The sequence below is a fragment of the Melanostigma gelatinosum genome, assembly GCF_949748355.1.
Source record: "Melanostigma gelatinosum genome assembly, chromosome: 16".
Classification (NCBI taxonomy): domain Eukaryota; kingdom Metazoa; phylum Chordata; class Actinopteri; order Perciformes; family Zoarcidae; genus Melanostigma; species Melanostigma gelatinosum.
The window spans coordinates 12,459,207-12,481,859 of record NC_136649.1 but is presented as its reverse complement, the minus strand read 5'-3'; the positions used below and the strand labels follow the sequence as shown (position 1 = coordinate 12,481,859).

General features: G+C 40.5%; 3 protein-coding genes across 4 annotated transcripts; all 3 read right to left on the bottom strand.

Annotated features, from left to right (window-relative positions):
* Positions 1–156: 156 nt before the first annotated feature.
* LOC306789885 (thrombospondin-type laminin G domain and EAR repeat-containing protein-like) lies at positions 157–7,718 on the bottom strand. Of its 2 annotated transcripts, none has more exons than XM_079285962.1 (13): positions 7,361–7,718; positions 5,367–5,590; positions 4,469–4,842; positions 3,996–4,086; positions 3,730–3,886; positions 3,473–3,604; positions 3,314–3,384; positions 3,019–3,177; positions 2,744–2,945; positions 2,394–2,626; positions 1,532–1,710; positions 1,292–1,393; positions 157–1,049 (listed from the first exon to the last, which is right to left on the bottom strand). In XM_079285962.1, exons 1-13 carry the CDS (start codon positions 7,443–7,445, stop codon positions 896–898), a joined length of 2,163 nt encoding a protein of 720 aa, XP_079142088.1. In that variant the 5' UTR covers positions 7,446–7,718; the 3' UTR covers positions 157–895. The 2 variants fall into 2 exon arrangements, with proteins under 2 accessions (XP_079142088.1, XP_079142089.1); XM_079285963.1 differs by having other exon boundaries at positions 927–1,049; positions 1,292–1,388.
* A 1,965-nt stretch (positions 7,719–9,683) lies between these two features.
* Positions 9,684–13,611, bottom strand: sumo3a (small ubiquitin like modifier 3a). The gene is made up of 4 exons (XM_079286468.1): positions 13,479–13,611; positions 12,527–12,655; positions 12,293–12,364; positions 9,684–12,073 (listed from the first exon to the last, which is right to left on the bottom strand). Exons 1-4 carry the CDS (start codon positions 13,497–13,499, stop codon positions 12,011–12,013), a joined length of 285 nt encoding a protein of 94 aa, XP_079142594.1. The 5' UTR covers positions 13,500–13,611; the 3' UTR covers positions 9,684–12,010.
* Positions 13,612–15,006: 1,395 nt separating this feature from the next.
* On the bottom strand, positions 15,007–21,758 carry pttg1ipa (PTTG1 interacting protein a). The gene is made up of 7 exons (XM_079287112.1): positions 21,560–21,758; positions 20,655–20,707; positions 20,193–20,301; positions 18,383–18,485; positions 17,385–17,450; positions 16,484–16,530; positions 15,007–15,708 (listed from the first exon to the last, which is right to left on the bottom strand). The coding sequence occupies exons 1-7, from the start codon at positions 21,645–21,647 to the stop codon at positions 15,671–15,673; spliced, it is 504 nt and encodes a 167-aa protein (XP_079143238.1). The 5' UTR covers positions 21,648–21,758; the 3' UTR covers positions 15,007–15,670.
* Positions 21,759–22,653: the final 895 nt, after the last annotated feature.

The following is a 22,653-nucleotide window of genomic DNA, read 5'->3' as shown; positions in this document are numbered from 1 at the left end:
TGGCCATGCATACCAATCAAACACCTCACCAGGATTTTGATTAACCACTAAATGACTTACTAGTTTGCCACCCTAAATGCTCCAAATGAACATAGCTGAAGTTCAGCCATTACACAAACAACTGTTGTCTTGCATACAAACATATTAAATCTGGTTTATTGTAATTTCAATGTAATTATCTTAAATATAATTCATACAATGAGTTAATGAATGAAACAATCACTCAATCTTTTGAGAACACACATTCCAGTTAATGTTAATAATCATCAATATTAAATGTTTTTACAGAAAATTTGAAATCTAACAGAAGCTCACTCTCTACTTTACTTCACTCAAAGCACACAAATAGAAAGATATATTCCCATAAAGGTCTTGAACTCGTGACATTTGTGTAAAAATTAGGTAAATCAATTATTAACCTAGCGCTGACTACTGTATGCAGGGCTGGACAAATTTTTCCTGAAATTTTCTAATTACATAACATCATTCTCATTTTATTAATTAATTTAACTGTTAAATTATGTTGGCTGTAATGTCTTAATTGTCTTCCTACATGTCTCCCTAAACACCTTTCAACACTTTCAAAACTTTAAGATAACCTAGGATATAATTCTTGTAAAGAAATACTAAATCCTTTCAACATACGCCAATTTATTTTAATAGTTCTTGCCTAAAACATTCATATTTAAAGATTTTTTTCTCAGAATCACAGTCGTGACCTTAATGGTTGCTACGGCCCTGGCTGTATGTAAATTGAGAACAGGCACAGTGTTGTGAAGGCACAAACACACTCACATTTTAAATATTATAGCAAACATTTTCTTACACAGAAACACACAGACACAAGCATAAACAGAGTGAACAAAGCTACATGCACACTCTCGTTTTTTTTTGCCTAGTGTGTTTTCAGCTTAAACACTTTTGAGAGAGGTTCTTTGGCACTAGAGTAGATCAGATACGATTCTCCTTTAGAGCTAAAAAACTCCCAGTCACTGCACCCAATCGTTGGGAGCCAATGAACCGGAACAAATCCTTCATATCCCTGCCACCTAAAAACAAACAGAGAAGAGGAATCAGATGAAAGCTGTATTTGCATCTGCTTAACAAAGGCTCTAGAGACCCAGAATTAATTTGTTCCTTGAGCATCGTCATATGTCAAAAGTGCTAGGCTTTCACTAGTCTGGCTCATAGGAGGAAAATAGATCTACATTACAACATCACTAAATTAGAGGGCAATCAGAATGGATGCATTATTTCACACTAGTGGGGGTGTTGCTGACAAGTTGAGTACCTGTAAAGAACGCTGTTGAGAGAGTAGGATTCTCCGTTGAAGGAGTTTGCGACAATCAAAAAATATTCCTCCCCGAGGCTGAAGAACTCCCAGTCCACTGCACTGGAGAGATGGGAATGTATGTGGTGATGACGAGAGGTTGAAATGGCAGCAATATCAGGTTATTACACAGAAGATGTTCTCATAATCTGTCTGTATGTACATACACCCTGGCACATCAAAGTGTTTGCATATCTGTACCTGTAGGTAACGATATCCTGGAAGCGGACAAACAGCTGCCCATTCATGTCCAGCTCGTAGATGGTGGAGTTGATGGCATATTGACTTGGTCCATTGCGATGGAGTCTGTGTCCATTGGCAACAACTAAGAAGACTCTACTTCCTATTTGAAACATTTCCCAGTCTGTGGCGCAGAACGTCTAGAACATAGAGACAGAGGCACTGAAAGAAAAACAGCTGAGAAAGTAATACATGTAAAACAAATGCCAAAAGGATATAATTTCACTCATATCTGGATGCTTTTACATGATTAAGTTCCACCTGCCCCAAGGTGCCTCACATCCAGCTGTGGAGTTCCCCTAAATCATCTCCTTATGATTTCTTGTGCGACTATCAATGTGTCAACACTCTCTCCTCAATTGTGGCTGTATGATTCACTATCAGCGACATGCCAAAGCACTGCTATCGCTCAAGCAAATCATGGCAAACCGCACACCTCTATTTCTGGCCCCGTGGCCGCATTGGACACACCCGTTCTTTGCTCCCCGTCTCTCTTTCATTACCCTTTTATCTCTCCCTGTTTGTGCTCCCTTCCCTTCTGTGCGTTCAGACAAGACGGTTTTCCATACTTATCTCAAAGATACAGATCTCATCAGAGGAAAAGCAAAGCGCAGCTGGGGAGAAGATGAATGGTATATGGAAGGCATGCAGCAAAATGCTACACTAAAGTGCTATTATGTCGACTCTACCCCCACACTCAAACAGCTTCCGGATTTACCCTGTATTGTGGTAAGGTACCAAACTGATCTTTTTATAAAGGTCTTTTCAGGCATTTGTAAGGCAAATTCTGTATTTCTTTTGTCGTTTTATGTTCACCACATACCTTAATTGTCTGAAACACCTGGAAGCTTCCTCTGACCCAGACATAAATGACTGAGTCTACAGAGGTGGTCACTCCATCAAAGGCATTAGCCACCACCAGGAAATGGTACGGTCCCACTGTAAAGAACTCCCAGTCGTAGGCCCCTGAGGTCGGCAGCATCTGGTGAACCTCAAAAGACTTTGTCAACCTGTTCCATTTGTATATCACACTGTCTATAGTGTGATTATTATCCCCTGAAAGACAAACAAGAAAGAGAGAGGATAAACAGGGCAGTTTTGATATTTTGTGAGTGTCGTGCCAAGATTTCTGGAAGTAAACAAGTAGTCATTTCATGGATATTTAGTTTTCACCTTGTCTGTGGTTGGCCACAGCGAGATAGGTTTGTTGATTGATGTTAAAGGCCTCCCAGTCCCGTGCACAGTGGGTCTGCAGAGTCTGGAACCGCACAAACTGTTTCCTTCTTTCGCTCCACTTGTAAATCACAGAAATGTCAGTCTGTGATTCTTTCCACTTGTCTGTTCCTCCGCCAGAGTTAGAGACCACCAGAAATATCTAGATAAAAGTAACAAAACACCGTGAATATCAGCTTGATCCATGATAACCCATGTCTTCCTTTCTGTCATACCTTCTTGCCCATGCGGAAGTGTCTCCAAGCCAAAGCTCCATATGTGCTGATATTCTGGTAGAGCTGGAAACCTGTGTGGCTCCACAGATACACAGCTGAGCCAGAGGTTGACCTATGAGCCATTGCAGCCATCAGACCCATGCCAGCTACCTGGAACACCTAAAGATTGACGAAAAAATGCCGAAAATAAACCAAATTTTGAATAGATATAAAAGACAAAAATATTTGCGTGTAATGTAAGTGTAAGTACAGTGAGTGTCTGTAAATATTCATATTTTACAAAGCTGAAGGATACCTCGACATCATGTGTCTCTGAGCTGGTGGCGAGGACCTGGTGTTCCAACACGTAGTCAAGTCGTTTATGATCTGAGTCGATAAGGAGATGAGAATTTCTTCAACTTTAAACTGAATAAAAACTTGCTCGTGAGCAGATGTTTGGATGTTGGATTCTCACCCTCCAGCACGGTGACCCACACCGTACCGTCGCAGAGGTAGAGGCCTTTCCTGAGCGGATTGAACCACATCTGGCCTTGTACCAGCCCTGAGCATGACCGCTCCAACCCCACTGACACTCGCTCCTCCGTTTCTGAGAGTTCATGATCAAAACACAAAGACAAGCAGACAATCAGTTGCAAGGAAGCAGGAAAACATATATGGCATGGCTTTCACCGTACAGTGTGAAAAGTATTGTCGAATACGTCTGCAAGTTACCATAGGAAGTCCCATGGTCATGAACCTCCCTCCCCGTGACAGGCAGGTCTAAGAGAAGTGGTGGTACTGACAGAACTGCTAGTTGGGGGTTCGAAGAGGGGCAAATCTGATGGGTGGCATCCGAACCTGGCACCAAAACCAGCTGTCGCAACAAACCCTGTGCATGGGGCAGCAGATAAGAATCAAAAGAGGTGAAAACATATTAACCGTATGGTTTAGCAGCTTGTCTATCGTGAAAGTTAGTGATAAGGAAATATAAGTCTTACTGAATACAAGCCTTTCCATCTACCCCGACTGCCAATGTGGAATTTCGACCCCTGAATGTTGAGATCTGCGGGGAAAAGCCTGGAGGGAACACTGTTTGCCATAAAGCTGGAGTAAGTTGTTTTTCCTCTTTGAATATAACTTAAAGACACTGTAATTAAAGTAATCTCTTCCATTCTTCTGTTTGTAAGACTGAGACAGGAATCATATTTTATAGGCACCGTACGGGAGCTGATATGTCTCAGCTTCTGTGTGCCGGAGGCATGTTTCCACGAAAAAAACATCTATCACGTACTGTCATGCCACTGTGATACGGCTGCAGGGTGTGAGCAGATTGCAATGGGGCCATTGTATTGTGGTGAAGGATCTACTATCCCTCAAGGGAATTCAGGGGCCACAGGAAGAGAGGATGGTAGGAGACAGACAGTAAACATGCAGAAGACAGAGACGAACAAGAATAAAAACATGAACTTACATTTCCAGGGGTGTGCTGCAGTCCACTGTGAGCCTGACATGATGACTACCAACACCTAAAACCAGAGTGTGCCACTGGTTGTCATCCAGTCCGGCGCCTCGAAACACCCAGCGCTCTACGACTCCTCCGTGGCCTCTAAAAAGAAAGTGCAGACGTTTTTTGGAGAACCTCAGTCCCAGGATGACCCGTCGACGTTCTTCATTACTCTCGACTCGCCTCTTCTTCTCCCTCTCTCCATGTCGTTGTTCTTCACCGACAGTCCTCTCTTTATTCTTTTCCAAAATGTACCCTTTATCGTTCCCCTCTTCCTCCTCCCCCACTCCTCTTTTCTCTACTTGCTTTGGCTCCATCAAGGAAAAGATGTATTCATTTCCCTGGAAGGTAAAAGGCGAAAAAAACATTCAGACACACTGTATGCAGCAGGGGTGGAAAGTAACAAAGTACTGTAGAGCTGCAACAATGAATCGATTAATCAAGAAAATAGTCCACAGATTAATCAATAATAAAACACTATTGTTAGTGGCAACTCTTACTTGTAACTTACTAACATAGTTCAACATGTTACTCCTCCACTACATTTTAGAAGGAGATTCTGTACTTTTTACACCGCTACTGCTTCTACATTACTACTCAGAAGTTTTAAAAACTGAAGTGCATTGTTAGATAGTAAATAAAAAATAAAAAATTTGAAATCCCAGAAATATACTTTGCTCTGTCAATGTTTTAAGTACATTTAGTTGAGATTCCTTCCGTAGCCTACTTTACTTTTCCTTTGACTACAATTTTGAATGCATGACTTTAATTTGTAAGTATTTTCTCACTCCGGTACTTTCACTTCAGTAAAGAGTCTGAGTACTTCTTCCACCACTGGTATTAACCGACAAACTTGGAAGCTCACCTTGAGGGCAATGCTAGTGACTTTTAGTGTCACAACAATGGAGAATTCTTTGGGGAACAGGTCGCAGTCCACCAGCAGCTGGGAGGAGGGAAAGCTCATCGAGGTATGAGGGCTTGAGAAATGCACACCCCTCACCCCTCCAGCCTGCTTCATGTGCACCCCTGCTATGAGTTTGGAGGAGTCCCTCTCGAGGACAAAAGACAGAAGATCCAGAGGGAGCAAATCTGGAGACAATGAGCAAATAAAGAGGGCAGGAAGATTGCTCCACTGCTTAAGCCTTTAAATGCAGAATATGCTATACTATTAACCAGTTGTTTCTCTCTGAAGGAGCCCTGAGATGAAAGGGATAGCAAAAAAGTACCAAGATTATCTGCTACCCAAATTATGTACATTTTTCAGATGTTTCTGCAAGTTTCTAAAAAGTAGAAGTTAATGTGAAATTTTCTCATAGGAATTGGTGGAATGTTTGTGTATTTACTCAAGTACTGTATTGATGTACAAAGTACTTGTTCTTTATTTCAGTATTTTCTTTTCACGCTGTACTTCATACTTTCACTCTAATACATTGCAGAGAGAAATATTGGACTTTTTATCAACTGTATTTATTTGATAGCTTAGTCACTTTACAAATCAAGATGTTTGCATACAGAACATAAAGATGATATAATATGATGCCAATAGAATATACAAGTAAAGCTGAAATAGTTAGTCAGTGAAATATATCATCAATCTGTTCCATGCCAAATCTTTTAAATGACAATAATTGTGAAGGTTTCACTTTGGGCTCTGCCGGATTATGACATTTCTCACCATCTACTGAATTTTTACAATCCAAACAACCGATTTGTTAAGTAAAATAATCTGCAGATTAATTCATAACAGAACAATAGATTGGTTGTGGTTGTATGCCTCTGCCGACCAGTGATGTTGCAGTTTAGACATCTATCTCTGTCCAAAATGTAATCACTTAATTACTTCATCCTGTTCGACATTTGTGTGAAATTGTCTTAATGAGCATATGAGTTATGGCAAAAACTGTGTTTTGTGACATCACAGTGACCTTTGACCACCAAATCAGTTCAACCATGAAGCCAAGTGGATGTTTGTGCCGAATTTGAAGAAATTCCTCAAGGCATTCCTAAGATATTGCATTCACAAGAATGGGACGTACGTGTGGTCACAAAAACCTTGACCTTTGACCTCTAAATTCGAATCAGTTCGTCGTTGAGTCCACGTAGATGCTTGTGCCAAATTTGAAGAAATTCCCTCCTGGTGTTGCTGAGGTATTGCGTTCACGAGAATGGACCGGACATACGAACAATCAACCTGGCTGCGGCTGTTGCCGACACCGTGGCATAATAATCATTTAGTAGTAGCAGCCGTGTAGAAACTTTTACGAAAGTAACAGTACTTTTACAGTGTGGTATTAGTACTTTTACTGCTCATAGGTTAATAAATACCATTTGAAACAAAAAGCAGTCATCGCTTTGCTTTTAAGGGGACACACCTTAAAAAGTTTGAGAATACCTGCTATAAACTAATAAATCAATTAATGACATGGCATGCTGGACTCCCTGATGTGTGAGAAAGAACCCTGGGTGGCTAAAGGGCATTTTAGGAGGGGTTGTATAAAGAAAGAGGCTGGAATAACAGAAGAGAATTGCTCTGAAACATGCACCCTGTTCATCCTGATACTCTGTGTTCTGGAATCCTAACCACATCCAATGTCTGTACTTGTTTGTGGATATCAATTTAAGTTAATATTGCACTCAATACTGCACACACAAACACTCCCACTGAACTGTAAGCAGACACAGACAGTTTTATTATCCAAAAGAATTTTAGCTGGAGGGGTTTCCTAGGATTTTAGATGAAACCGTAAACCATCCACTGAATAATTGTTAACTGAACATCAGATCTGTTTAAGTGAGCTGAAGTAATGGAGACGAACGCTCAGGTTGAAAGGGGCAAAATAGAATAAAATGGTACGATACCTGTGCAGCGTCTCCATGTGTCTGCGGTGGTGTCAATGGCCCTTAACCCCAGGAGCAGGAGGTGCACGAATATGAGCGATGTCATTCCAAAAAGCCTGTTTGGTTCAATTGCCAGCTGGTGCAAATGTCTCCATATTTCTGTGAGTTGCTCCTTTTGTCTCTACCTTAAGTGACGATACAAACCAGACAGCCGTGCTTTCTTCATATTTATCCAAGTGAGTATTTTTTTTTTAGATCCAAAGAAAAATGTCCAGTCAACAAACTCTGTTTAAAGTTATCAAAGGCTATTCTGGCTATACCTAAGAGTCACAAACAGAAGAAGAGAAGACCTAGAGCTGTGATTCCTCTGTGCTTCGAGGAGGAATCCATTCATCTGTGTGGAGAATCCTGCACCTGCAGCTCCTTTTAAACACCAGAGCCATGCAAATCACCAAGCAGCCTGTCACTCATCCTCCCTCAACCGCCTCTGATGACACAGACCTGCCAGAGGGGTAAGCTGCTCCACTTGTAGTCAGTCGGTGTGTGCGTGTGCTCACGTACACACAGACTGAGTGACACACAAGCGGACTATTTTAATGCAATAATATCGGAAAAAAACCTCTCAATAGACAGATTCCTCCAGACATTCACGACATGAGAGAGGCCTTAGCAGACAAAATGTAATTAAAAGCCATCCTAAAAACAACAGAGCATATGAGACCTTTGGTCCACTATTGGACAGATGGATATGAGCGGAGCTATTTTCATATTAGCTGTTATCCCGTAGTTTATTACCTGGGAAACCGTGGTATGTGCATGAACCCAGCTGTGATATTAAAGTATCAAAAAAGGATGTTCTGCAAATATCACTCGTTGAAAGAGTAATGAAGTCCCAGGGCAGTGACATGAGGAAACACTGCAACGGCAAAGTAGTAACAGGGCCGATTTGGCAGAATTCTGGCTCAATAGCAGGAGATGGCTTTTGAATACAAAGTTTTGGTTATCCATGGGCACCCAACAATTTAATACCACTTCTAAGTATATGTAACTCTGGTTTGTTGGTTACCGGGCACTCGTGAAATAATCAGTGTTTTGATAGACGCCGGCATCTTGTGTGGTGTCAGATCTCTCGGAATCCTCTGATCCTCCGACTGGCACATTTACAAGGCAAATACTCTTAGCCTCTCTCTTCCTCTCGTCCACATTAAAAGCAGAGACTGCACACAGATCAGGAGGCAAGATAGAAACTCGGCCTTACTCTTCGTTCTCTGTCCATTCATTAATCTTTCTTCCTTCCAGGCATGGAGTTTCAGAAGGACCTGTTGAGATGCAGATAAAGTGAACGTAGATGTCCACTCTGCTGCGATCAGTCTCATCACTGTTCCAGTTGTGCTGAATGTAACCATTCAGTCAGCGTGTCAGATGAGATTTAAGATTCTAATTCAGGATTTCCTGGAAGTGATTTTAAATAGTTATCAGACTTAATAGAAGATCTTTTTTTAAGCCTGCTTCTTTCAATGCAGTGACCCTTCGTCTCTCAAGGTGCATTTCAGGGCCCTTTGGAAATAAGTAGTTCTAACTTTGGTTTTGATCCAGTGTCATTCTTCAATTCTATGCAGAATTCTTTCATCACTTTTGTATTTGTGCACAAGTGTGTTATGTGGAGGATAACCCAAGTCAGACAGACACACGCGACTATAGTTAACTGGCACCACCTAGCTGTCTATTTTCTTCAAAACCTGGGCATACAGTACATGTTTAGCATGTGGGAATTAAAACCTATATAAATGGGGCTTTCCAAAATCAAGAAATCAACATTGAAATTCTGAACGGTGAATCAACATGTCTTCAACCACATACAAAATACATTTCCGCCTTTTAACTTATTATTGTGGGCATTATTACATTATAAGCATTTAATTGCATTTTGAACAGGCAACTTCTTCAAAAACCTAAATGCACATGTTTAAAATATAAAACTATATATCACACAGCAGCTATATAGAACTCAATGACAGACATTTCCCGTTATGGCAGGTTCGGTTGAAGACGGGAAGGAATCTCTTCCAGCTTCTTAGTAATAAATGAATCATGTACTGTAAGCACATCAAGTGGCAGTTATTGTAAGCTTGGTGGAGCCAATCCCAGCTGACATTGGGCAAAGGCAAGGTTCACCCTGGACATCGCAGGACTGACACATATGGACAGACAACCACGAGCAATTAAGAGCCATCAATTAACCTTTTTTTAATGCGGATAGTTGTAAAGCATTATAATAAACATTTAAATTCTTGACCAAATTTTAGATACACAAATACAAATCAATGATGCTCGCGACAGCAAATCTGAGTACCAAACTATATTTATTGTATACAGTAGTAAAAGACCACAAATAATGTACAAATCAGTAGAGAAACAAATAAGACGTGGACCCCGTTCTTCGTACATTACACGGCATAGCTCGTATGTTAGCCAGCTCAAAAGATCTCGGTCAAGCAGTTGTTAAAATGCATGTGGAAGGCTGTCTTGATAACTGTGCTCTTATTTTTGTGAGACTGGAAAGCTAAAACCAGGATCGCTACTTGTGACTGGCTTGTGCAGAGAAATGTCCTTCAGAGTGATCGCTCACCGGTTTAGCACGTCTGTGAAACCATTTTGTCTCATGCGTGATGTTAATGACGATGAGATATGGGTAGTCCTTAAATGTGATTTGATATTTATTGGGGCCAGAGAGGAATATTTCAGCAGGTGGGAGTACAGTAAATTATTTTTGTAACATTTATGTTGAATATTGATTTGGGAAAAGCTCAGTTCACCAAAAAAAAAAAAAAATCCTGTAAAATGGCATTGGTTGTATTTTGTTGTACTTAAGTATGTTAAGACTGCTTCATTCAAACCTCGTTCAGGGGTGACAATTCTAATCAGTCAGCGTCTCCGCAGACGTCGCCCCATCTGAAAATAAACTAAAAACAGGCGTCATGATCCAACTCGCTCTGAATGAAGTTGCACCGTTGCAGGATTTGAGCACAAGGACTACTTACTTTAGCAGCAGGACATCCTGACTGAAGTGAAAAATCCAAGCTCATGTCTGGCCGTCAATCAAATGAAGCCAACTGTTATCTACGTACAACGAACGGGGCCCCTGTTGGTACAGGACACTATTCTCCCAAATCCATTGGTTGGCCTCCCTGCCCTCCCCGATATGCAACAAACTGCATGCATCCTAGTCTGAACTGTAACATATTGAAGACACTCGTCACCACTTGGGATCTCACCGTTTACCAACACTGCAGTCAAGCTTTTGAACAAACGGCCCCAAACGTCTGCCTTGTGCACACAAGGAAACAGCTTGGCAGGTGATGTGGCAGTGAAAAGTGTCTTCAAAACGTGTTAATATAAACATACTGACTTTTGTTGGACATCCATGCTCAACTGGAATCAGCTTCTCTTCAAAACACATGTAGGATCAGTTGTCCCATCAGCTTACATTCGCAAGGACAATACAGAGATGAGACAACTGACCCCAAAAACAGTCCCTCCCACAGCCCACCCACTACTTTAACTCCCCAAAATGTAAAACCCACAAGCAGAGCCACTTGCAAGAATACCATAAAGGACTGGCCACTGGCCCGCTTCATCAGAAAACAAATGTATTGTACATCAAGAGACTATCTTACACAGCCAGACCCTTACCATCTCAACGGATAAATTAAATTCCCCTCCCCGAAATAGGAATAGTCTGGATGAGCGAATACAAGTCTGTACCACGGATACCCACAATCGTTCTCAATTAGTAGAAGTCAAAAAGGAAGCAAATAACATCAATGAATACAAACTCCTTTAAAATGTGACGGTTTTGACCTTGCAGTTTGCTTTTAGAGTGATCCAAGTACATCAAATATGAAACAGAAGTTCGGTCTTTGGAGTATTGGTCCAAGCAACACAACTTTTATCTAACGCTCACTCTGATACTTCTGTACAGGAAAAAACCAACAAGCTCCCTGGTTGTTAATTGTTAAAAGAAAAATCAAAAAAATACAAAAGCATTGCAGAACTCTTTAGCAAAAGCACCTAAAATGTAGAGAGAATTAAAATACCTTTTTGACAGAAGAGCAGGAGCCACCGGTCAGACAAAAAACACATTAGAGCGAAGTGAAATGGAAGGCGGCCTGCATGTATTAAGTTCAGATAGTGCTTCCACTTCAAACCATTTTCACGCCCACTGACTGTGACCCCCGGACAAAAAAAACTGGCAGAGCCTCACGTTTGACCACGGCGGATGAAAACCTCGACAAACTACTGGATACTAAGCTTTCACTGGAGAGCGAATGAGAAGCGCTGACAAACCAGGAACAGCTGTGACGTGCTGTTGGTCCAATCACAGCCTGCGTTGCCAGAAGGAAATGTTGTCCCGATTGGCTGTTGACACGCACAAAAGTTCAGTCCTGGCTGAGACAGTACATAAACAGCTGAGGAGCCCCCTCCCCCCACACACCTGACGAAAAACCATGACAGACATCTTGAAACGGAAGAAATAATCATTATTATTATTATTGCAATGATGATAATAATAATAATAATAATCATAGGCTGAGAGGAGCGATGGGGAGGGACAGTGAAAGTGGCTGAGGGCGTGGTCTCAGGGTGGCCGTCAATGCGGTGGGGGAGGGCTTAGCAGTGCCCGCCTGTCTGCTGCTGGAAAACATCTATGGTGTCTTCATCTTCCATCTCCAGCTGAGAGAAGCAGAGGGAGAGGAATTGCAGTTAGTGGATGTAAACAACAACTGAACGGGTAAAATAATGCAGAGACAGAAGTATAAAGCTCTCATTTAAGACAATGATGCTGAATGTTAAAATAAAGTGTCTATAGAGGCTTCTTTAACGTTTTACCGTCACGTAGAAAGCTTGTTTCTGGCTAGATCTAAGGGAATATAATGGTGAATACGATCTCACCTGTGCAGGGGTATCCGTCTCATTGATAGGCTGGCCATCAAACCTGAACCTGATCTGCCGTATTGCGAGGCCCTGCAGAAGCGACAACAGACATGAGGGGTGATTGAAAGGTTGTTTTTTTTAGGACAGGTACAGTGTGCAAGTCAGGGTGACGCTGACTGAGGTGTAACAGCAAATCCAAAATAATTGCATGTTGTCGGAGAGGAAAGCAGTCATTTAGGCTTTTCGGCTCACCTGTCGGTCACAGTATGCCTTCATTAGCTTGCTGAGCGGTGTGTGCCTTTTGATTTTAAACTGGACCACCGACCCATCTTGCCCTGCAACCTTGAGGTTGATGTGATCGTTCTCGGTCTTTACTCCCTCCTGCAAGAGACAAGCGAGTTGAACACAATGATACCACAAACAGTCAGGAGCTTATACAACTGTCACAGATACAACACATTAAAAAAAGAGCACTATTAGACAGTCAAGTAGTAACTTAGCTAGCGTTAGCTGTTACCAGACTTCAGGCTGCAAGCCTGTAACTTTAAAAAGACAGTGTGTGGTGAAGGAATCCACTTGTTTGTAGATACTTGAACCAAAACCAACTCAGTAAACAGAGTAATGCATGTAGGGTACATTGCTTTAGTCACAGATGCTAACGTTAGCATGATTAGCTCCAGCCCTTTAAGACCACTGCCGAGTTTAGCTGCCGGCTAACGATGCTAACGCTTTTGTTTTGTTGTGCGGAGGCAAAAAAACAAGCGCAGCCACGTTACAAACAGCTACAAAACAACGGCTACTTTGATTGTTTTATACGAGTTCGTCTCCTCCTATTGGCGCTCTTTTGTCGCCGTTGCAGTTGCGGCATTTGTAGCGTTGCGGACATAACGTGGTGCCGTTTTGACAAAGAAAAAAAAAATCCGCAAATGACAATCATGGTGTGATTGTCATTTATGCTCACAGTCTTCGATACTCTAGTCAGTTTGACAGATTATCTCCTCGTGCTATCTAACAGAGCGCTGTGTGAGGGCAGGTAAATGTAAACGGCTGTGCGGGTACTCATTCATTTGCGAAACAAACACTGCGCCGATTCAGAGAAACGGGCAAACCAGGCCATTTTAGATTGCACATCTGAGAAACTGTTTGGCAGGAGCGCGACTCAGCCATCTCTTCAAATCTACAGCTCTCTAAACCTGTATCTTACCTTTGGCTTTTCCTCTGACATCTTGGCTGTATTTCGTGTGTGTGTGTTTTCAGGTTAATCGGTTAATTGGGCAGTATTTGTCTTTCTGCCGCCTTCTGTCCTCTCCTTTCCTCCGCTGACGGGTACGCGCTTTGGACCGAAGTTACACACACAAGATTGGATCTGGGGGACACCACGTGACGACCAAACCGCGGGAGCGCGGAAACGGGGGCGCGCATCAATGCAAAATACTCGAGCACGCGGACAGAATAACCTATGATGGTTAGTATTGTATCAACACCTCTGAACACTCGTACTTCACCATGCGTTTGTGGTAAATTAGGTGTAAAAACACTTACAAACTTAAAAACACTTATAAATAACGTTGAATTAAGTCATGAAATAAAATCCAAACATCAGGTTTGATACCCCCCAACTGCTCTGACATCAAACAACCACCTACACCCCTTGCCTCCTCCTCACCTCTCCCAAACGACCCCCCACCGGCACTGAGGATCTGTGAAGAGCATGTGAGTCGGCTTTTTCACAGACAAAAGATTAGGAAGGCACCATGGCCCAGACGGTGTCCCCCCGTCCTGCCCGAAAGTCTGTGCTGACCAGCTGGCCCCCATCTTCACGGAGATCTTCAACCGATCACTGGAGCTGTGTGAAGTCCCCTCCTGCTTCAAACGCTTCACGATCATCCCGGTCCCCAAGAAATCCTCCATCACAGGATTAAATGACTACAGGCCCGTCGCCCTGACGTCTGTGGTCATGAAAGCCTTTGAAAGACTGGTGTTGACCCAACCTGAAGAACATCACAGGGCCCCTACTGGACCCCCTGCAGTTTGCCTACCAGGCAAACGGGTCGGTGGATGATGCAGTCAACATGGGACTGCACTACATGCTGCAACACCTCGACTCCCCAGGGACATACGCAAGGGTTCTGTTTCTGGACTTTAGCTCAGCGTACATCCTGTTGTACTCCTCTATCATCCAGTCTGTTCTCTGCTTCTCTATCACTGTGTGGTGCGTACGCATACATGGCCAATAAAGCTGATTCTGAATACCTCTATCATTACACTGAAGCTTTTGTGCCATATGGTATTTTAAAAGAACCATTACAGCTAAATTATAATCAAACAGATTGAAATTTGTTGACTCCTCATAAACCCCCACTAGTGTCTAATGTCTATAATCACATCAAGGCATTTCATTAAAAACAACAATATAGTAATTTGTAATCACTGATGTGTCAGCAGTTTCCTTCAGTGATAGTTATTTGTTCATTTCCTTTGGTAATATCAATTGCTTCTTCAGAAAAATATAATTCAGCATTGTCAAATCTTTGAGAAAATTCCCTAACCCATTATTGCCTGGTGATTTATTTTGTTACCGGTATATATCAGATAAAATCAGGATACATTTTGACATAAAATATCCCAAATGCTGTTGGTATAAAACACAAGCAATAAAAGTCAAGCATGAATTAAATAATTATTCCAAAGTCTTTTATTTGGCTTGTGTGCCTTTACAGGACACACCGGCAAATGTAGAATCACGCAAACTCATCCAAATGTAGGATCAACACATTCAATGATCAAGAATTTAATGATTACTTCATAAATTACGTAAGAAGGGTTGAAGATTTGTTCATTTCAGTGACACATACAGCAGTACCACAAAAAGAAGGGATGAGTCAATTTGGGACAAGAGAAGAAATCACAAAGTACAAAAATATGCTATAATCTTCTAAGTATATCAATAAATCAGCAGCAACTCAGCGGAAAAAAACAGATTTGCAGATGAAACAGATTTTCTTAAGAAAAAAAAGAAAGTTGGTCCTACAACTAAACTGGATTATTTTCCATTTTGTACGGTTAAACTTAAAAGTTAACCCAAATAAATAGTATTAACCACAAGATAGACTAGTATAGTATTGAAGAACACTGCAGCCATACTCTTGCTTTTGGTTACAGCCTCTTAGGTCATCACAACATTCCTGTTCATTGGCTGGAGGAAGCCAGACGAGCCTGTCCATATATCTATATCTATATCTAGATAGATATATCTACAAAACAACTGTCACTTTTCTAAAATTGTATGAGTTATAGTTTAAATAAATTCTCATGTCTACAAGACATGTTGTTGATGTCTGTTGCGTGAGAGGTCAGAGTTCAGGGGAGAACCCAACGGTCGTGGTGTAAATCCTCTCATGCAAATTTGGAGTATGGATTTTGCCCACTTAGACCTGGAGAAACACAACACAATCAGTGGAGTCATACATTCATTTGAGAAAGTAGTCTGAGATTATGGGGGATGTTGTTTTCTTACTAAGAGTTAGAGAAGAGGATGTGTGCCTTTCTCATGTCCGTCAGTTAAATGTGACGCTACAGAAGCTGGTTAGCTTAGCTTAGCACAAAGACTGGAAACTAGGGGAAACAGCTAGCCTGGCTCTGTCTGAAGATTCCAGAATCAGCCTACCAGCGAGTCTTAAATTCACTAAGTAACAAGTTATATTGTGTTAATATAAACAACACACTTTGGTGACTTCAAGTGTGTGAGCACAGGGAGTAACTGCACCGCAACATGTCTTTTTCACACTTGTTTTTTTTTGTGAGAATTAAACAAACATAACATAACATCTTAAATTGTGATATTTAAAGGTGGACTTTGTTGCTTTTTTGACGGATCCAGGATAGCTGCTTCCTAAGCTATGCTAAGATAAGCTTACTGGCTGCTGGTAGCTTCATATTTACTACAAACTTGGAATTCTTCTCATCTAAGCTTTGGCAAGAAATCATACAAGCGCATTTTCTGAAACGTCTGACTATTATTTTAATAACCTCTGTCAAGTGTAAAGCAAAAAAACATAGCTTAATCTCATTTAGCAGTTTTTAATGAATTATCCCATCAAAAGTCCAGAAGCCCATATTTAGCATTTAGGAACAGAAAAAATATATCTGCACTATGTTAGTATGTGCACATGTGTATGAAAAAGTGCATTAGCAAGAGAGAGCGCTCACCATATTTCTTCCTGATATCGTCATGTCTCTCTTTCATTTCTGTCCTCCTGTAAGGACAAAGCATTCTTTTCTGAGTGACACAGTGACTGATAATATTTTTCACACTCCTAAAAGTCACGTGGTCACAAACCAGTTTTGACTGGTCACAGTTTGACGTGTGCTTTTGTGGTTTGCTATGAAGGAAACAGATTTGGATCATGAAAAACAATGCAACATGGGCAGTTAGTGCATCTGGTGTCCCGTAGATTGCATAACATGAGACTATCCTACTCATTGAGACTATTAAGAGACTACCTGAGAGCAGTAACACAGGGGAAATATGGACGTGTAGTTATTCAGCTGTTATATTAAAGTATCTTTTGTGTATACATCTACTGTATATTGGGTATTCATACTGTAAGGTCAAATACAAACAAATGTTATAAATCACTTCTATAAATCACTGCTATAGAGGTTGGCTGAACTGATCATCAACTGATAACTGATATCAGAAAATAAACATCAGTCGGGCAAGGGAGGGAGCAAGCTCTGTGTCATGGATACACCTTCTGAAATACAGCCTATGGTATGAACCTGTACGTCTTCCACGATGGGAGAGCTTACAAAAGGTGGTGGCAGTGAGGAGAGGGGTCGGATTACGTTTATCGATGCACCGCTGGCAAGTTTCATTTAAGATGCAGCCTGATATCAGCCTGAATTGCTTTCATGTTTCACATCGTTATCAACAATTTGAACTGCAAAGTTAAGTCCACCTTGTGCATCTGAAGTGGAGATGGACGATGTCTCTTGGAACATCTTTCTTTACAGATGAACTAACTATAGATAAAGATGCACTCACAAAAGAAGAAACCAGGTCAGGCTGGAGACTTGTGTTGCGTTCACGAAACATTATTTTTCTCACCTTTCCTCCTGCTTGGTTTTTGTCTTATTGGCCCGTTTCTCCAGCTTGGCCTCAAACCTTTTGGATCTGACACACAACCACAAGACCAAAGTTAGTGTTATTCTTGTATAGGTCACAAGAAAGTGCACAGTTTTTTTGTTTCAAACGCAGAAACCTCAAGGAAACTACACCAAAGCCGACAGAAATGTACAGTATGTGGCCATATTATCTTCACATGACAAGACGGAAATGTCTCCATATAGGACGCACCGATCATGATCACATATCATTACGACATGTCACAGTGACAAAGGTAGTCATCCGACAGTAAGTTCTTACTCCGGCCTTAAACACGGCAACCCATACTTAAACCATCTGGGACAATAAGTGTGCACCTAAAGTTAACCACTTTTAACCCAGTACATAATGCTTGAACATAACTATCTGTAACTTTCAACATAAATTGGATAACTGACAAACCCCAGATAAAACCATCTGATCATCAAACATGTGGATCTACTATCTTCTCCATTCTACAGACTAACGTAGCTGTGTGCTACCTTTGTTAATAAGGTAATTAGGTGAGCTAGAGCTGCATATCTCAGAAGGTTAGACATATATTTATAGAAACATAATTGAAAGGTTTTGAGTGAGAGAGATGGGATCAGAGTTGACCATGCAACAACCAGGAAGCAGTTCAACCACAAAACCTGATACACATCTAAATAATTCAAATTTTTACTGTAGATATGTTTTTACTTCTCACGGAATCATTCTCATTTAAATACATTAACTAATTTTACTAAAAATAACAGTTTGTTTTTTTGTTATTGTAAGTGTGTATACTATTGTTTTATTCATGCCTCATGTCTAATGACTAACAGTAGACACTCTAACAGACAGGTTACAGTTGTGCTTTAGCAATAAGACATAATAAGTAATGTCTGAGCTTTTTACTTTCCAAAAAGTTCCTCATATAAGTACTCTATTAATGGAGTTGCATTCATACAAGCACTTACCCGAAGTTCTCACACTTGCAGCAGCAGAACAGGCAGACCAGGAAGGCGATGATGAGAATTCCACCAATCACTGCCAAGGTGATTATCAACGTCTGGAAGTTCACTACAGACCGAGAAAGAGAAACACAATGACTTACTATTTTCTACCCCCCCTTTTTTTTTTTTGCTTTTCTTCCTGGCATAGTCACTCTAATCTTTGCATGTACATTACAAGGTGACTATAATTGACCGGAGCACTTTTAACCACTTGTAATGTTTGATTGTAATGTTATTCTTAGAATTTGAGACATAAAGGTTCGTCAACAAGTCCTGAAAGCAGCGTTTACATAAGTAGAAGAAATTCTTTGAAGTAAAATGGACATCAAAAGTTAAGGTACTCCTTGTTTCAGAATGTTTAATTATCCATGTTCATGTGTACGGAACATGGTGCTGGAGTCTGACCTTGAGGTGCTTGATAAGGCTCTGTATGTTTATTATCTTGTAATCTTTATTATCTTGTATCTTTGAATTTGGCTACTACTACTACCCTGAAATATGTATTAGACTGTATTAGACCATAGGTGTGTGTGTGTGTGTGTATATATATATATATATATATATATATATATATATATATGCACTTCACTGTATTTCATTATCTCAGTACTTCTTACTGAATGAAAATAAAGGTGATATAATATAATAATGTTGCAAATCAATGAGCAGCACTGCTTCATATACTTTGATTTATCAGAAATTGAATTTACTGGATTGACTAAAAACAGGCATTCCCTGTTATTATTCTTGGTTATTTTATCCATTAGCAGTTTCGCAACAGGTAGTTTCAGGAATGTATTACATCATAATATATATATGTATATTGATATATACATGTATATTGTGATAAAAGCTATTATTGCCCACACCCTACAAAGCATTATGTTTGTAATAATACATGCTCGGCTGGCCTTACTCTTGAGTTGAGGATGAGGCGTTGTGGCCACATACTGTTATTGATTACTCGTCAATGAAATAATTTACCTCATTTCATTAGATTAACATGGCGGAACCAAATAGCTGGAAATTTCAATGTTGGAAAAATAAATACGTTTTCACAGAAGTCAAGGGGAAGTATGTTTGCTGAATTTGATAGGAATCTGTTGCGATGATGAAAGAGTACAATGTTAGCGGACACTATGAAAACAAACATTTTCACACTTCGTACACTGGCACAGGGGGTTTTCTGCTCTAAAAACGCAGATTTTCTTGAAGCGCAAACTGCACATTTACTATTGTTTGGCCCGTTACTACTTTTATTTGTTTTCTATATGGCCCATAATTCAAAACGGCCATCTCTGTCTTACAGCCAGTGGAGAAGATCTGAAAAGATTTGTTGATTGATTAATTACTCAATTGACAGAAAATGAATCAACAACTATTGTTTTGAATTGATTAATAATGTAATTCATTTATAAACAGCTTCTCAACTGTGATTTGCTGCTTTTCTCTTATATTTATATTTCTATCATTTTAAATTGATTCGATTTGGCGCATGCACAAAATGGAAACATTTAGATAATATATCCTAACGCTACCTCAAAAGTAATTATAAAATAAACAGTTATTTGTGTAATGGAGTCTTTATTTATTTGATGTAATTCTGTTTCTCTTGCCGTGAGTTTTTAAGAGAGGTCTTTGTATGAGCTTGAGCTTCCGACCTCTCTTCCACAAGATTTTGTGATGAATACATATCTGTATATGTCGATAAAATTGTGATATATATGTGAATCTCTGTGTGGATCTGTGTGTGTGTGTGTGTGTACTCTCTTACTCCAGCAGAGCCCCCAGCGTGCTTCATTCAGTGGACAGAGTACATGGGGTGGAAGGATGGTCTTAACCGGATACGTTACACACAACTTGGTTGTGATGCACCACAGGCACTGTAAAAATACCAAAACACATAATCGTCTCGATACTATTTGAACAAACAATTTATGGTAAGGTTTTCAAGGCAATTATAGGATATACACACACACACACACACACACACACACACACACACACACACACACACACACACACACACACACACACACACACACACACACACACACACACACAAAAAGTAGAAAATGGAGGACGGTTGGAATGAATGACATCAGTTACTTCTCAAACCAGTCTAACAGGTGGGGAGGTGGAGGAGGAGCCACTGGCTATGGTTCCTACACCTAGAACACTTTTCTTTCCCATCATGCACACACACACAAAGGGAAATCAACCCCCCAGGATTTACCGTCACATTTCGCAGACATTCCTCACAGTTTGTCCCATTCTTCGCCTCACAAGCTGTAGGGGGGAAAGTCAATTTAGTTTAGCACCCAAAATCATCCACAAAGTGTAAATAAGGGAGTGAACTCAGTCAACATGGTGTCTGTCAGAGGTCCAAACATGTTGCTTCACAAGAGAAAGTCTCTAATATTAGCTGAAAAACACCATGAGAAGCAGATTAAATGTGGCCTGTGCTCACTGGGGTAACTACTGATAATCCTCCTGAGGCATTTTCCATGGAGACACAGCACAGTAAACACAGGCTTCAGACTAGTCACGGTATTATCAGCAGACTGCACAGTACAACAGCTTGGTTTGTCTAAATGTGTCTGGCAAATTAAAGTGTAAACAATGTCTCTTTCTTATGCAGTGTTTTTGTTGTTGTTGCTACAGGTTTCTTATTTTGAAACAGAAAACCTGAGGGGGGTTGTGACCTAGAAGAGACGTTGTTCCTGTTGAGAGGTTTCAACAATACACAGAGATACTTAACGAGCAAAGGCTCAAGGATATCACTGTTCATATTGCCTTCATGTGTAGCTGAAATAACCTTTACCCAAGATGTTCTCAATTATTTTATGATAAATACGCTTAAACCAGAGAATAAAAACAATAGCTTTTAATTCAGGACCAACGCAGCTCAAATAATGTTGGTTGCTTCATGTCCTGTTTTGTTCCTGTTATTCAACAGAAAGTGTGAGACAGGGGAGATAAAACAATACAGTCCTACAAAGAGAAAGACTATTGTCGTTCGGGGCCAAAGACAAGCTTCACGAAATAAGGTGTGGATTTGTAAAGAAATGAAATACAATGGGGATGTGATTTTTAGCAGCCATTGACGCCACAGTCACCAGATCTGATTCCCAGTCCTACCTTGGCCAGGTGCGGAAGTCTGACCGAAAACTGTCGCCGAACCGAAGAGAAGCAGGAGAGCAGCGGGTAAAATCCGCGAATCCATCATCACACCACTTAGACGCAGATTATTCCAGAGGGTATCCGTCAGACTTTTCGTCTGAGAAATTGTTTTTAAAACCCGTGAGCGCAACAACCGGAAATGTTTTGGCTGCTGAAACTCAAAAAATGAACTGGCCGAGAAGGAACCAAAGGCTGAATCCTGACGCACGCTCAATACGCACCAAAGACAAAGAAGGCGTGTGTGTGCGTCTGTGCAGTTGTCCCTTCGGCAGTAGGCTACTGTTCGAGATACTAAAGTAAACCACGTCAGCAATATACAAAATACTCCATTACAAGTAAAAGTCCTGCATTCAAAATTTAAAAAAAAACGTATGAGTATTATTAACAATATTAATAGTCAAGTTAAAAGTTTGGAAAAAAGGGGCTTCTCTAATTTGCCTATATATTTATGAGAGTGGTATCAATGTTCTCTCTGTCAGAAACCTTTGCGTGTTTCCCAAAATCTCAAACTGGTCCTTTAATCTGTAAAGTAACTGTTATCTCAACATGGAGGAATGTTCAGTACAATGCAGTGAAAGTATGAAGTAGCATAAAAGGGAAACATAAATGGAGCTATAGTGCTGAAATGAATCTCCTTAGTTCCTTTCAACCACTGTTTGTGTGTCAAAATGAATTCACAAAGACAACATGAAATAGAGGACAATAATGTTAATAATTTATTAAAGCATCATTTTGTAAAGCCAGTTACAAATAAAAAAAGAACACACATATCTCTCTCTTTCTCTTTTCTTTTTTTCATAACAAGCACAATGTTCTACTATGTTAATGATAATAAGCATAACATGAGATAAGAATGGGCCCCACTCTGGCCGCCTGCGGCTGATAACAGGACCCGTTGTGATGAAGTTGCCCTTGGAAACGGATTTGCGATCATAAATCTAATTTCAATTTATTGTTGATTGTTGTTGCCGATCACATTTCAGCAACTACGGGGGCAACTTCTTCCTACTCAGTGTAATATCAGTGACAGACAGAACCATAGGTGTAGAATA